The sequence below is a fragment of the Zerene cesonia genome, chromosome 1, assembly GCF_012273895.1.
Source record: "Zerene cesonia ecotype Mississippi chromosome 1, Zerene_cesonia_1.1, whole genome shotgun sequence".
In the NCBI taxonomy this organism is placed as follows: Eukaryota; Metazoa; Arthropoda; class Insecta; order Lepidoptera; family Pieridae; genus Zerene; species Zerene cesonia.
The window spans coordinates 8,792,178-8,808,949 of NC_052102.1; the positions used below are offsets into that span (position 1 = coordinate 8,792,178).

Below are 16,772 nucleotides of genomic sequence, written 5' to 3' on the forward strand. Positions count from 1 at the left end.
AGTCGAAATGAAAAACGCTTTAAACATTGTACTCTTATATTAAGGAATGTTTCCGTTAAAGGCAGTATACCCACAAATTGAATTTTTACTTAATAACCACTGTACAAAAAATTACATAACAATTCACATTATTTTATGATCGGTCCCTATGTGATAGCTTGCGTTCCTCAACACTTGCATCATGTCCATTTTCACATTGAGGCGGAATTCTTCTGGAACGGCTTTCAAATGCGGCAGTAAGGACAGAAGGAACATTTTGTCCGGATCGTCGATTTCGCTTTTATTCGCTATATCCGATACGTTTGCGAACGCAAATTCGTTTATAGTAGGCTTCGATGGCGTCACTTCCAATTCTATGCCGTCGTTTGATTGTATATCCTCCATATAGTTGTCGTTCTCTTCATCTGAACTCATTTTGGTTAGTTTCAATTTCTTCACCGGTTTCCATATCTTCTTCTTAACGGGATCCTCTTCAGAGTCGCTACCCCCACCCGTGTCGCGTGAAGGTAAAGACTGATTTTTTAGCAGGAATTCTAAATGGCGACAATAGACATACGGCTTTTTTGTTCTGTTCGGATTTGTTATGTATTTTTGGAAACAGTCTCGTATACTTTTCCATTTCTTTTGCAGTTGAAGCTCTGAAAATAACAAATCGTATAAGAGTTTTGTGTTTATTAAGTTAAAAGCCGCTTACCTTTGCTTCAGCTGATCCTAGATAAAAATGTAGAGTTCTAAATCGTAAAATATGTTTTTTAAATCGAGTTTTTGTGTGTCAATTGTAACAAACTAACAAAAAAAAAATACAGACGATTTTGTAAATATAAACTTAAAATATTGCTTATTTTATTTAGACCTTTAAAACCTATATTTTTGTTTGTCATTGTGCATTGTTGAATTGAATTGAATTTAATTTTTAAGTCGCACCAACAGGATGCGATATCAACTTGCAACTCGTAGTCGTAGTGATAGTCGCTTACCCAACTCTCGCATCTCGCTCTTCGTGACGTTGACGTCATTCCCGGCTACCTCTCGCACGACCTCCAGCCACAGCGTGTGTCGCGCCGACTTGGATCTGTAATCCCGGTTCTCGAAGTCCCATATGCCAGGGCGTTTTTTCACCGCTTCAATGAGCGTCTCCGGCTCGTATTCGAATTGCATTTTGTCGCGGCGTCTGAACGCATGCGGGGTACGCGCGGCGGCCGGCGGGCGACTGACGCGCAGGCGGCAGGCCGCGGCGGGGGGAACGCGCGGTTACTTGCCATCATGGCGGCCGCCTGCGGTGCGATGTACACGCGTTTTGTTGGACGTGAACTGTCCCGTTATAAAATAGTTTAGTTTTCGATTATAAAATAATTTTAAATTTAGTCTTTAATTAACTTTAAAGAAATTCTACATTATAAAGGAGGTAAATGTTAAACAGAGCAAAGTACATTAATATAGTTTTAAGCAATTAAAGAAGAAATATTTTAGAGTGGTTATTATGATGTGCTATAATCGAAGTATATTCAAATAATAAAATGTACCATAAGTATTTAACACAAATGTGTTCTAAACTCACTGTATTATACATGTAATATTTGACTCTATCATATCAAAATCTAACTTTTTTTATGCAATATTGATCGGTAACAATATATTATTGAACATATCACACACAACATATCACGTCACAACCTTACAAACTGTCATCTATTCTTATCGAAATATGTCTCCAACAAGTTGCAAAATGAAAGTCCCACCTGGTGCGAAATGTGTGGCAACACAGCGAACAACGATCGCGTCGGGCGCGGCGCGGCGCGCGGCGGGCGGGCCGGCAGGGATATCGCGAGTCGCCGCCGCGCGTCCGCGCCACACTTTCGATGGCGTTTTGCGTCTGTAACGTTTTTGTTGCGCTTTGTTTGGATGTCGTTTCGTATGAACGCCACTTTCTAACCGTTTGCGTATGACAATTGATAACTCATATTTTCTTTTGTCAATGTTGTTTAACGATTGGTAGATCAAATAAAAAAGATAATGCCTACTGGTATTTATGTACTTTATTTTGTAATTACAGTGTTTTGTTTTCCTTACGTATGGACTAAGCTACTCAATGTTTAAATAATAGAAAAAAAAAATGTATTTTGTTATCTCGTCTTTCTGTTGCGTGCTTTATTTTTTTTTTTTTACATGGCACTGACGATGTGAAACAAAAACAAATATTTTTACGATACGCATAGAAATGCGTTTAGAAAAAGTTTGTAAAGAAAACATTAAAATCCGGTACCGACTTCCGTTCAGATTTATGCGATTTTTGTACTAAGTAGAACAAATAAATTCATTCTCATCGCAAACCTACATATAGAAATAATGGAAGTACTAGATTTATATATTTAACCTAAATTCTTATCGACGTTAACCTAAATACTGTTAAGTTCAAGGGTCTTACTGTAAGTGTGAATTATATACGAACTCATTTGAACCGTTTACACAATACATTCGGATTTTGGAGTCGTTGTGCATATTTCGAAGAATTTCTGAAACAGCACACGGATCTAAAGAAAACTCAAGAGATAAGATAAGAAATCGGCAATATCAATAAAACAATAATAAATAATTATGCTTCAATAACGTATGCGAAATACGGAACCTATTCGATCTCGATAGATAAACATGATCGTTGTATTAGCCTGTATCTTCTATTGTATTAGGCTTTTGTGTCTCAACGTTGGACAAAGACCTCCCCAAAACGCTTCCATGGTTAACGATCGTCGGAGTGTTAAGTTCGACCATCGCCAACGCAACGCAACGGGCGCAAAATATACGTAATCTTAATATATAAAATTCTCGTGTCACAGTTTTCGTTGCCATACTCCTCCGAAACGGCTTGACTGATTTAGATAAAAATTTTGTGCTTATCCGGTATCTATGAGAATCGGCCAACATCTATTTTTCATACCCCTAAATGATAAGAGTAAAGCAGAACAGCGTTTGCCGGGTGCAGCTAGTATGTCTATAAATGAAAGGAGCATAGCTCAAAGGATAAAACCGTTTTATAATTGTTTTCCACAAAACTTGACGTTCCTGGAGGTACCACTCCAGATTCTGTAATGGAACTGTAAAACAGCAATTTAGTTTATTTATAATTTTTTAACAAACACGAAAAGATCACGTCAATCGGTCTTAACCCACGGAGTTATCGAGTACCAACATTAAAAAAAAATACAGTCGAAGTGCGGACCTTCTTTCGGTTTTGGGAACATCGGTTGAAAACGTAATCAAGTGTTATACGCTATATCAGTTAGCATAACCTCCTTTCTATAACATGATTATGCTAGGGCAGATAAGGGATAAATTTCATTGCTTATCGCATGACCAAACGCGGTGGGTACATTGCACTTATGGAGCATAATACTCTTTGATAATATACTCTTTGATAAATATTCGTTTTCATGATTCTTTGTCGGCTATTATGATGTGGGAATCTATCTAACATAACCGATAACAATAATCAAAAGGAATTGCTTGAAAAACTTTATCATAACAAAGTAAATTAATCTCAACGTTATCGGAACGATGTCATAAAAATGGAACAACATAAGTTTGACCTAGATATTAGAGATGACAAAAACGAGAGTAATTAATTGAGATATTTTCTTTTTAGGCCTGTTTATGAATATGAAATTCGTATGAAACTGGAACTTCTGTTAAATTCATTCAAGGTATTTTAAATCCTTACTAATAACATTACAAATGCGAAAAAGTTTTTGTAGAGTATAATGTGTTACATGCAACTTCTGGTTTAATATTTTTTTGGATGAGTAAATCAGCTATGTAAATGCTAAATTACCCAGAACTACCAAAACATGTGTTATATTAGATAGAACTTATTATGAAGTGACATTTCCTTGCTTTATAAGACTTCGCGGTTACTGGTCCTTCGAATGTCCCACAATGTGGTTATTGTAATAGAATATTACGTTAGTTTTAGAGGAAACCGCTTGTTTTCAAAATGTACAATGAGTTGTGTTACTAAAAATTTTATGTTCTCATATTGTTGTACAATAACAATCGATGGTTAAGCTAATTTAAATAATTATCAACCTTTTATTTTCATATCATTTTAACCGACGATGTCATTAAGGTTATCCAAACAAAATTGTAAGTATTGTATTATAATTTTAAATACATACCTAAAATATAAACTACATAAATTGATTATTTAGTTTGTTCAGTTTAAGTACAAATTGGTCTAGTTCGTGATTTAAACTTTATTCTGCTGACCTACTCAACAATTTCTCATAACTAATTACATTAACATTTTTAGTACTACGATTTTAGCTAATGATCTCATCTTATTAGCACATGTTTAAACAGATTAGCAATGAGTGTACTATCAAGATTTATTTAAAATTTAAAATCTACACTAATTTTATAAAGAGGATACTTTGTTTTTTTTGTAAGCTTATAATGTTATCACGCAAAAACTGCTGGACCAATTTCAAAAATCTTTCACCATTGAAAAGCTGCAAGCTGCTTCACTGATTGATATGGCTATATATGTACACACGAGCGAAGCCGGAGCGAATTAATAAGGGTTTAGTTAATAATAATAAAACTACAGTCCATCAATATGCTAGATATTTTATGAACGGAAAAATACGATAGGTGACTTTTTGCCGCAAAATATGACACTAAAAGTTTTTACGCAGACGGACTCGTTTGTTGTTTCAGTTTCACAATTTTACCCTTACACCACCTTAATAAGCATAAAATATGTCTGAATATTCTTTCAAACTGATAAGCTGCCTTAAAATGAACGTCTCCCGCCTGTTAATTATGTCGTGGCGCCAAATTCACGAATATAAATAGACAAAATGTTTCCAAAAGACGTTGCCCTTTGGCTTGTTTGATATTATGCTACTTAATACTTACGGTCGGAAATAACTGTGTACCACTGGCTTCTGCATTGAGAAGCGATTGGCGTCTGGTTGCGAATTACCGAGTCAATGACATGTTTGACTGGTACTCATTGTTGATTAGGTATATGTTTTATTAAACTATCCATAAGATTGTAGTTCTTTTTGCTACGAAAGTCATTTGCAGCTGTACAAATTGGTTATATTAATTTTAACACGTATTTCTTAGTGTGTATGATTTGGAGTTTGTCTTAGTTTCGTTAAGCAGGATTATTGTGTAGAATGATTGCATGTGAGTGTGTTTTTGGCCAACCTGCGCTTGGCCAGCGTGGTGGATTATAGCATGACACCTCATAGAAGGCCAGTATCGCAGTGGGAACAAATCCCATATACGATGATGATGTGTGTGTTTTAAATATGGTGACCTATTACTTTAATATATATTCTTCACGTTATTTTTCTCTAAATTTGAAATAAGTCTATCTTATAACAGTAGCTCTAAATTACAATGTAATGACGAAGTATATCCAAACGGGATGTACCCTGGTATCGAAAGGTTGTTGGTAAGCCTAGTGACGCATCTAGTGAAAAATTAAGTGGTACACACCTATTGTAAGTATAATTTAACCCAAAAATGATCTATTTGTTCACAAGACTAACAAAAATGAAATAAAGTAAGTACCAAATCTATTTAACGAGCCTATAAATAAAAACTCGCAAGTTGCACATCTGTTAATTTGGGATACGAATATAACACCCAAGCTATTTTTAATTGCCCACTTTATGGCGGAATTTAACGGACTACTTGACTGCCACACGCAGATCGAGTTATAATAATAATTAAGATTAGTCATATATATTAGGACATATAGAATTTTTAAAGTACCTATTGTGATAAACCGCAACTACTTATGTCATAATTATAATTGATTTAATCAAATTAATTGATACGATGAACATAAATAAATTATGTTGTTAACTCTCCATTGAGAATTAATTTTAGCAGACTTATATTAAATATTTTGTATTCGTACATTATATTTTTAGTAATTCTCTAAATATGTCATGTAAATAAATTGTAGTGTCTAATATTGGCAGTATGTTGTCCCATTATTGTTGTAGGCCGAAACATACGATACTGTTAATATAATTTTCAACGTAGCAAACTTTTTCCAGGCACACCTCAATTTGCTAATTGATCAGTGGGTTCTGTACACGCGACGCGCTGATGTTCACTTAAGAGAATCTATTTTCTGTCTATTTTGTTATTCGGATTCTATTAAAAATAATATTCACACCTATTGTCGCCGTAACAACGTAACGCCGTCTGATAGCAGCTCGTTTGTAGGTCGGCATAAAGATCAGTGGGCGGGGTGAATGACCGGAGGTGTCATGGTCCCGTATAAAGAGTTGTGTACACTCAATATCACTTCCTAAACATTGCATAAAAGGAATTTTATAAGCCCGTGTACACACGTGCTATCTCGCATGTTATAAATTACGTAGGTAAATCGTATCTGGCTAAGGAAAACTTTTGTTATGCTTATGCTAACGCACGGTTAGTTTAATCGATGTTAAGCGCGGCTTACAAAATTAGTGTCATGTTAGATTATCGCCGTAGTTTGATGCAATTAGGTTTTTTTTTGTTAAGTTGCCTTTTATAATTTTAGTATCTATGATGTTCTGTATTTCAAAATTGGTAAAACACATTTATTGGGATCTTGAATAAAGTGTGCGCAACAAAAAGTCACACGTTTTTATTGTTTCTGGGGATTTAATATTTCTAGTAAAATTATGTCTCAAATAGCATTCGTTACAAACACTTGCACACCAAAGCACATGTTTTTTTTTACTATAACGCTATACATATAATTAATCTATTCAGCTTGTATAATGGGTCTTCTTTTACACAATTAGAATTACCCCTACCGAGTTTCGATGTTAAAAATATTTTAATTCCTCATTTCCAGTATTGATTAACAACGGGTCACGGGTGGTCCACTTCCTGGAAGCTAGGGGGGTGATTAAAGCATGTAAACAGAACCGCCTGTCTCCCGTTACTAAGTGTACTCTTTCGTTATCAATTCGATTCGATTCGATTGATACGACTGTTCGTCTCCATGTACGAGTAATGTGTTGCACATTGCATGGATAATGCTAAATCCATAGTAGCTGTTTGATGTTCACAGAGTGTCGATAGATACGCTTCGCGGATTTGACGTTTATGCCCTAATTGATTTACCTATATAAATAAGGTCGGCCTCACACAGTCGGAGTGCCTCCCTGAATTCAGAGCGCACAGATGTGAATACAATTTCACTGTTACCCGCACTTTCAGATTCTGAATTTTTCAGATTTATTTTACAATATGTGCCTGACGTGCGTTTTGAAATGCTGACGGAATAATAAAAATTCTGTATTCAGTATTAACATTTTTCTATACATTTCTTTATGCTGGAATTAATTTCGTTTCAATATTGCGTTAAAAATGTTGGCGAGATTGTTTATTATAACTGTTTTTGAACTGAAACTGTTTTTTTTAATATAAAATAGTTTAAATCCAGACGGTAGTGTGTGGCCAGCCTAATTGTTAGCGCTTCTAGACTGTTTAATTTCTTGATATAATCACCTAGTCAAAATTAGGAACATGGCTGAATAAATTTCTTTGTCGATTTGACTATTCAAGTAAAATGTTTCATCGAAATGTACATGTTATTATAGTTACAATATAAAAAGTATTAATTCAGAAAGTAAACAATTATTAATTCCGAAAGTATATTATTAAATATTCACTGTATATTTTTTGAATTGATTTTATTTTGTGTTAATACATATAACGCTTTTCGGATATTGTTATCAAATCGATATTATCTTTTTGCATCGTCACTTTCTGTGAAACGAGAATTCAAAACTTCTTTCTACCGAAAGCAACTCATGCACGAGTACCAATGATATCTACAATTAATATATCGTATCTATTCATGTTTGAAAATCCGGTATTATAATGAAAGCGATACGAAAACAATAGCCATATTCAGCTATCAAAATGCGATTATTGCTCATGGTGTTGGCAAAACACAGTCATAAAGTGCCCCAACGACGCGTTGCGCGTGCGCATCGGCGCGCACGCGTATACCGTGACATTATACGATAGGTAGGTACTCAGTTGTAATGGTTATGGTCGGTATCAAGTTCTTCAAAAACAATCGGACGGTGTTACGCTTCAACAAGAGTGAATTGAGGTAACATTTGCCTTTAATGAGATAATACATACATTTGGGATGGGATATACATTTTAATACAAAAAAGTTTATTCCATTTATACAAAAACTTGATGTTTATATTCAAAAGAATATACAAAATGTAAACAATAATTCCATTAAGCTAATTTGACTCTGAATATTACACTACTAACCCATAGAAAGAGTTGTCATTGTTACCATGGCCGTTGTGATAAAATGCAGGCAGAAAGTAGTTCACGCGTGTCACGTTACAATAGCCGGTTTGCGTAACTGCCGAATTGTATGGCGCCCGTTTTTACCGCTTTCCTAGTGGCTACAGTGGAACCAAAACACCATGGCTGATACAGCGGTTCTCCTCACAGACTAATAACAAAAGCAACTGCCTTCGTTGAATCTATGCGAGTACATTCGCAGGTTTTTCACAAATACCTGAAAATATAGGAGTATTATGTATGTTACGGGAGTTATTTCACACTCATTTACTCGTAGACTGGTATAATTATGATAATTACACGCTCAGATGTAACGAACTCTTGCGCAAGATATTAGGTAAAATGTTGTTTACATCCGTTGTATTGTTTGCAAGTATAGTCTAAATGTCCCTTAATTTCGGTTGCTCTTAATATTTTTTATTACATTATTTCTTGTTAGATAAAATAATCTTTGGCAAATTTCACATTTACTCCATATACTATTTTCATGTGATAGCTACATGAGCTAAAACGTGTTTTATAATTCCTTTATTGATATGTTCGTCTAAAGTAAAAAGAAACTGAAAAATGTACTTCAATTTATATGCTTATTTTATAAATAATTAACAGGCTACAAATTTTATACTATAGAAAAAATTTACAAATCTTGTATGTACTATTCACGGGCAATCATTCTGATCTTTTGTCAAATTCATCTTCAAGTATCATATTTTATTTAGTTCTTGTATATGGGTCTACATAACGGTGATAAACCGCGAACAAATTCGCCCATATGACGACGTATATTTATCAACCAATATTTTGCAATTAGCCCACACGTGTCGCTGTTCCCCCCGTGAAAGATAAATCAATATTATATCATCGACCTTGAAACACCCAGCAGGAAGGGGAATATAATTTGCACTTTGGAGGGGAAAGACTAACAGACAGAGACTGGGGTCACCAATATTTTCAGAATCATTATGTGAGATAACATAATCAATAGATAGCTTCATGCTAGTTCCCATTACCAGGAAAGTGTTCAAAGCTGATAGATTCATAGGCTATCTTAAATGTTTTTCAATAGTTTTATAATAAGAATTCATACAAATCGCCCTTAACAACTCCTGGACTAACGTGTATGTAATAGAGATCGGGCTCATGTTGGTACTTGCGTCATGTTCTTGTAACAAATAAGTTGATGATATAATGTGAAACAATAATTAATTAGCGCGTAATGTCTGGGAAACGGGCATAAAATAGATTCCTCGTTTACAATCGACCCTCGCCTCAATAAACACGTTGTGGATAAAATTACCCATTTGTTATGGCCTTTAGTCTAACGTCGCACTTATTATACTGTGCTAACGTCTTTCTTTCATTACGTATCAACAAAATTAAAAATTACACGACCGTCGGAAAACTTGTTCGCTGTGCCAAATTCTCTGGAGTTTGATATTATTTGTTTACTCTGTTATATCAGAAGTAATTTTAAATCACTGCATAGTGTAAAGCAAATTCGCCTCCCGTGTCTGTCCCGATGTATCTATGCTTAGATCTTTAAAACTGCACAACGAATTTTGTTGGTTTTTTATTTTAATAGTGTGATTCAAGAGGAACGTTTATAGATATGAAAAATCTAATAAGCTACTCCGAATTTATCGCGTGCGATGCAGCGGACAATAGTTAGTTAATATTTTCTTAAAATATTAATTTAAAAGCTGTCGTGCATATAAATTTAATTTGGCTTTTTATTCCATAACAAGTAGCGAGCGTGTATCCAATAGGCAATTTAGTAAAAATTCATAAGTTTTTGTTAGTAGGAGGTATATTTATAAACACGATGCAGGTGTAATTGGCCTCTGTAATTACAGCAACATATCTTCCATGTTAATGAGCGGATGCTGTATGCCTCACGCTGTTTTACTGCCAACATATTATCAAGTATCGACTTGAGTACCATTCACGTATATATATCGTATTTGTACTATTTGACATCACACTATATCCATATTATTATATTGACAATGTGACTATACATTAAAGTTAACTTCATTAGATCCCTGACGTAATTCCTTATCGAAGGAACAGATATCGTAAACTAATTGTATAATGGAACAAGGCGTGTCCAGTCTAGACTCTGAACGTTTCGTGAAACGTGTACATTGAACGAGGATTAGTTTTTAAATTGCATTGGCATAGAAACAACTTCAAATGTATGTAGACGCTGCTTGTTCAAAACTATCTTATTTTATTGAATGATGATAACCATGTGACATGTTTTTATACAAACTCTGAACACTCGACAAACTTGAGTCCAGTATACCGGTGAAACCGCATGTCGAATACCATACACGGCGTCTTGCTGCGACTTCGTAAAGCATTTAAATAAATGGAATCGTTCTCAGATGTAACAGTTCATAAATTACAATGCGCAATAAGTATTTCTACTTGTAAAAAGCGATTATAAGAAGTATGGAATCTTTTAAATAGGATTGGAAAATAAATTCTTGCAGTAAAATCTAACAGAAAATCTACGACAGTTGATTCGCTTATACAATGTTGTAGCCTTGATTTCAATGTATGGCCTACTTGCTCATCTTCAGGGCTACTCCAATTTACATTTAATGAGGTTATGTAAGCAATAAAAATGCGGAAAGTGTCTCATTAAATTACAATACATTTAGGTCGATAGATTTTGAATTTAAGCTTAATTTCCAGTCTACGCGATAAAAGCCTGAATTTTACGTAGTTATCCTATTAGTCCCTGTTGTGATGTTTATTTTTCCCTACAACAAAATGAATTAAATTGTTTCTTTAAATGTACCGTCCAATGACCTCCTGTCTATTATTAATCCCTGTCTCCGGTACTGAATCCAGTTTCAAAGCAGAATGTCTAGACGCTATGGTATCGCAACAAAAACTCCTGTCCCTAGCCACACTAGTTTTATACACGTGAAATTGGCTTCTATTTAGCTGATCTGAATGAGCCTGAGATAGACCTAACCTCAGTCTATTACAATTTTACGTACCGGGTTAAAAATGAGAGCTTTTCTTCCGAAATGAACAAATATGGATACTTTTAGACATATTTGCAATAACTTATTTGATATCATAATATTAAGTGGCAATATCAATCAACTTGGTAAATGAAATGTATCCAAGGGCCAATTTAGCAAAGAATTATGTAATTTTAGACATAATGAGCCAATAAACAAGATGTAGCACTATCAGAGCGGCAACAAAGTTTCTTAAAGACGTTATTTGATATCTATCCAGTCTACTTTAACATCAATGATTTTGTTCTTACGATTAAAAACGTATGGCGTTGATTGTACCCTAATGACTGTTACGGATGTGTTGATGAGAACATTTCCTTTATAGGCACTCGTTTATACATAGCTATACCGTATATGGAGTTAGAGCGGTATAAAACAACTCGTGCACAAAGATCGCTAGAAAGTTTAATCGATTTAAGCGTAGTATTTTATTAAAGTTTGCTGCAGCATTTCATATGTATTAGGCTTCAAAGACATGTCGGTAAAACTTTGTGGTTACGTATATCATAGTGCTCTTTTTCATACACCTACCAATGGGGACGTGTAGGTAAAGAATTATTGTATACATCCTACTAATTCTTACTAATATTATAAACGCGTTGGATGTTTGTTAATTTTTCACGTAAAAACTGCTGATTGGATTTTAATGAAACTTTAAAATTATATAGCTTATATACATCAGAATAAGACATGAGCTAGATAAATACTTACTATTGCCGGTAGCTTCGTCCACTGATGAAACCGCGCGGCGCAGCTAGTAATATATGAAGTTCATGAATTTATGTTTGGAAAGAGAGCAGTTTGAAGTTTGTTTTGGGGCCATTTGAATAAAATTTATCCTAAAGAAAGAATCAATGGATACATATTATTACGTTTGTTATTATAATGTCATCGAAAATTGCATATACTTAAATGTATAGTTATTGAGAAGATAAAAAGTGCTACTTTTGCACTTCATTGCATTTGTATTGTCTTTCGATTGGCATGGAACAAAGACAGAACTTGAGTATTTAAACAAAGGCTTGAAGGCTTTAGATGAAGAGGCTTTGAGCAGGCTAACCTTAAAGCTTGATAAGAATATAATGGTGTTGCAGACATCATGCATTAATATTCAATGGCCTGAGCTTGGAATAATTCAAATTTAAACCGTTGTAAAATGTAAGTTATAGTAATTTTTATGGTTAAAATTCATATGGAATGGATTGGGAAGTGTGGTGAAATGGAAACGGGCCTCCAGCTCTCCCACTTATAGCATGAAACAGTATTATTCGCTACTAATTCGCTCACAAGCGTACCCGACTCCTACATTCGGAAAGAAAGAGGGTCCTTTTTAAGACCACTTCTTTGTAATCGTTAAAAGACATGTTTTATTTATGTATTCCTGACCATTTTTATATAATTACATGAGGTGATATTAGACAATTTTTATGAAACTCTACGCGTTTCCTAAAACGACCTCATGCATGCAAAACATTCACCTGTCGACCTATTAATATGTAGTTAGATCCATTCATCAATACATATACAACATCATACAATCATATTAAAATCTTAGGGCAGACTGTAAAATTATGGTACAAAAGTTTGAAATGAAATCATGCTTTATTATTATTACATTCATGATGCACAAACGCATGCCCGGTGAAAGCGTTTTTATGTAGTCTAACATAAAGCACGGGATGTGCCGTTACTCGCTATTTGGCCATGTTGTTTACAAACTGGACAATGCCCATGTTGATAATATCACTGACTGAGTTTCGTTGAACTGGAGTGAACTTGTTATTGTAATGTATACTACGTGTTACCGTTTACAGTCCACGACTTATTGAAAACGACTCCAAAAGGAGGTTTAATGTATTATTTTCCAAAAAGCTTATCTAACAACGTATTTATATGCTTTGCTGTAACTTATATTTTCAGCTGCACGCTTTTTATTAAGTTTAGCTGTCTAAGTTATGTTTTTTCTATAGAGTGTAAGCATTAATGGAGAAGTTTAGTTATATGTATTTTCTTAGCGTAACGTTACGCGTAGGGTTGTCACTTCTTGTTGTAATAGATTGCAATATATTAAAAGCTTATAGTTATATCGTGTGGAAAATAAGTTGTGTTTGTGGTAGAACATTGAAATAAAATATCCAGCTTCTAATAATCTTATTTAATAGTCAATAGTTTATCACATATTTATAAGTGAAATCTCTAAAAACGCCTTATATGATTCCCCTGTGTTTTAATTTTGTTTTGGTCTATATTGAAGTTTGGAAAAGAGCATACTCACCCTACTTCTTTATGTAAAAATATGAAAGTATATAAAGCTGTTCACTAAAGCGTGAAGCATTCCAACGAAGTCGGGGACGGAAAGCTATTAACAATTAATGCAGTATTCCCGTGACAAATTATCTGAAGTCTTAGCACTTATAGTATCAAAATACTTCATTATACTATTATTGTTATATTTATTTCTAGTATTTTATGTTATATTCAGTCAACTCCAAGCATTTTATTTTTATAGAAGGCAACCCTATAAAATCGGTAGACAAGGCGTGGAACGATTTACGCTCAGCTCGATCTCATAACACGCGATCTCAAACTAGGTTCCAGGACTATAAATAGTTTGCGGTGTGTTGATGAGGTGCATGTATTTATGTTTTCATCGGCTTTATAGCCGGTAACTACAAGTGCTCGCTTCAACGTCTTAAGAGAGTTGTACTCGAGTGTTGATCGTTGGGTTTGATTTAAGTTTTTTTTCTTTGATAATGAAATAGGGTAGCACGAGGCAAACATTTAGTTTTGTGCATTTATTTACCGTTCCTAACTTGTTTTTTTTGTTTCACATTCTTTCTATGTATGATATATGTGATCGACCTACACAATCTGTATTTTGCTTTATAATACAAAAACAAGGTTAATCATAATGAGTATCATCGCTATACATAAAAGGAAAACTTTTAAACGCGTGGAGCATACGTATCAGTAGAGGGCCCATTTCTTATAATTATTAATTGTTTATTTATATGTAGATACAGGCGTTCTTATATTAATGAACAAAAGTGATTGATAAAATAAATTCCTATTTCCAGTTCAAATCAGCTCACGGAGCTCCCACGAGAAGTATGCCAGATGCCACTGCAAGTGCTCCTGGTGCAGGACAACATGCTGTTGAGCCTGCCGAAGGAGATCGGCAAGATGACGACGCTGGCCGAACTGGACGCGTCGAACAACAGACTGACACAGGTGCCGATGACGCTCGGCGACTGCACCGGGCTCAGGTGCTTGAATCTGAGCAATAACCAACTTGGATTGCTGCCACTACGTGAGTATTGCTACTAGCTGTTTAACTGGTCGTATATACTGATTATATATTGGGTTACATAACGCTTTTGTTTATTCAGAAATTCTCAGTTCAATATATAAAAATTTCATCCCCAAGAGCGGGCAATTGAAATCAAAAATTTCCTTTTATGTAAACGATAAAATCTAATAAACCAATATAATACATTATCAGATTACTTACATCAATTATGTTATGATAAATGTTAATTTTACCGTTATTAATGTTATTGAATCTATGTAATATTCAAAAGCTTCGCTTAACTCTTCTCGTAGATTACGTAATGGTCAAAAAAAGGTGTACAGATACTTATGGGTATTGGTTATATTACAAAGGTAAACGTGATATAATTTCAGAAATCACATACCTCCGACTAGAGCACCTAGATGTAAGCTGCAATTGTATCTCTTCACTACCCCTGGAACTGCGCAATATGTCGTCCATCGTCACATTAAACCTGGATAATAACCCACTAGTTTCACCGCCTACAACCGTAAGTAGATTCAAAGATTACAACATCCCCGCTATTTTTTACTACAAATGCGAAAGTAACTCTGTTTCTTCTTCACTCCTTAACTACTGAACCGATTTAGATGAAATTCGATACAAAGATAGTTTGAAACCAGAGAAGTGATATGGGATACATAGTTTTGTTCTGGACATCTTACGGAAGCGGTAACTATGCAAGGTTTCCTCTGACAATGGAAAATACGTAAGTGCGTGTATGTTTATCCGGTTGTCTTTTCTTCACGCCGTAATCGCTGAAACGCTTTGAATGAAAATTTGCACAAAGACCATTTAAAACCCGAGAAAGGACTTTGAATAGTTTCTATCCAGGTTATCCTACAGGAACTGGAACTATACATGTAAAACCACGGGACTCTCGATAGATTTCTTCTGAAAACGCGTGCGGAAATGCGTGCTAGATTTTCAGAAACTGTATGTAAATTGTAGCCAGTTAAAGATATTTAAAGGAATATACTCGATACTTTTTATTATCACAGCGACAAGCAGCCTACTACAAAAACAATTCCAGAAATAAACTTAATCTTATCGCAATTATTGTTTTTAATTAGTACCTCCACAACGGTCGTTCGCCATTTGAATTGATATGTTAAGAACATATAGGCCTACTTTTCTAATTAAGTTGTGTTAGTTATCCAGATTTCTAAATTCACTGCTAAGATTCATAATAATCATAATTACGGACAAATATGGTCCATGTGAAAGTACCATTTTTGTATAAAGGCCATATTCAATTCAACGCCATATCCAATTTTAGACATAACGCTGCAACCGAATCCAACGCTCCATTGAATGTTACAGATATGCATGCGCGGGCGCGTGCACATATTCAAATACCTGGAGAACATGGCGAATAAAGACTCCATGGCACACCGTCGTGTGGACGACACCCGACGGTCAACAAAACACGCGTCTTTCAATTCGCCCGGACAAGGCCAGATCACATCTGGTAACGCTACCATTGACTGTTTGAGGCATAAACCCAGGCATGTTGTTGATAGCGGATATTGTACTGATGGCGTGGAAAAGAGGTGGTCGAATGATGGTAAGTAAATAGCTCATCTATTTATTACAATCAATTTGAGGATATTTTGTGAAAACATGAGTTATTTTAAATAATGGTTTATTTTGTTGTTTTCTGATGTAGAAAATATACAATAAAGAAATATTGTAATAGATTACTTCGTATTCGGATAGCGTTAAAAAATAAATAGTGAACATAAGAGATCATTAAGTTATTTCAATGTAACTTGATTACAATGTCTCAATTTTGATAGTAGACAAACATGATAGTTTTTCTTTACGTCATACTACTATAAAAAAGAAGGATACTATAAAAAATAAAAACAACCTAAAATGCAGCCGAGCGTGAGGGCAACATACTTTTTTCATTAATGATATTACCTTTAAGTATTTTACTTCTAAAATAAAATAAAATATTACTAAATTTTTATTGTTTAAAGAAGCATAATAAAATGATATATGCACTTTCGTGTTATAACATATTCAGTTTAAAAATAAAAATGTTATTA

At 34.5% G+C, this 16,772-nt stretch overlaps 2 protein-coding genes across 4 annotated transcripts in view; one reads left to right on the forward strand and one right to left on the reverse strand.

Moving 5' to 3' along the window:
• The window catches only part of LOC119831648 (leucine-rich repeat and calponin homology domain-containing protein), a 47,294-nt gene that overhangs the window by 17,722 nt on the left and 12,800 nt on the right, over window positions 1-16,772 (forward strand). For all 3 annotated transcript variants that reach the window (XM_038355095.1, XM_038355086.1, XM_038355103.1), the window contains exons 3-5: window positions 14,465-14,697; window positions 15,072-15,208; window positions 16,042-16,285. In XM_038355095.1, coding sequence (XP_038211023.1) covers window positions 14,465-14,697; window positions 15,072-15,208; window positions 16,042-16,285 — 614 coding nt within the window. The remainder of the gene's footprint in view (window positions 1-14,464; window positions 14,698-15,071; window positions 15,209-16,041; window positions 16,286-16,772) is intronic.
• On the reverse strand, window positions 19-1,214 carry LOC119831675. The gene is made up of 2 exons (XM_038355128.1): window positions 978-1,214; window positions 19-638 (listed from the first exon to the last, which is right to left on the reverse strand). The coding sequence occupies exons 1-2, from the start codon at window positions 1,156-1,158 to the stop codon at window positions 124-126; spliced, it is 696 nt and encodes a 231-aa protein (XP_038211056.1). The 5' UTR covers window positions 1,159-1,214; the 3' UTR covers window positions 19-123.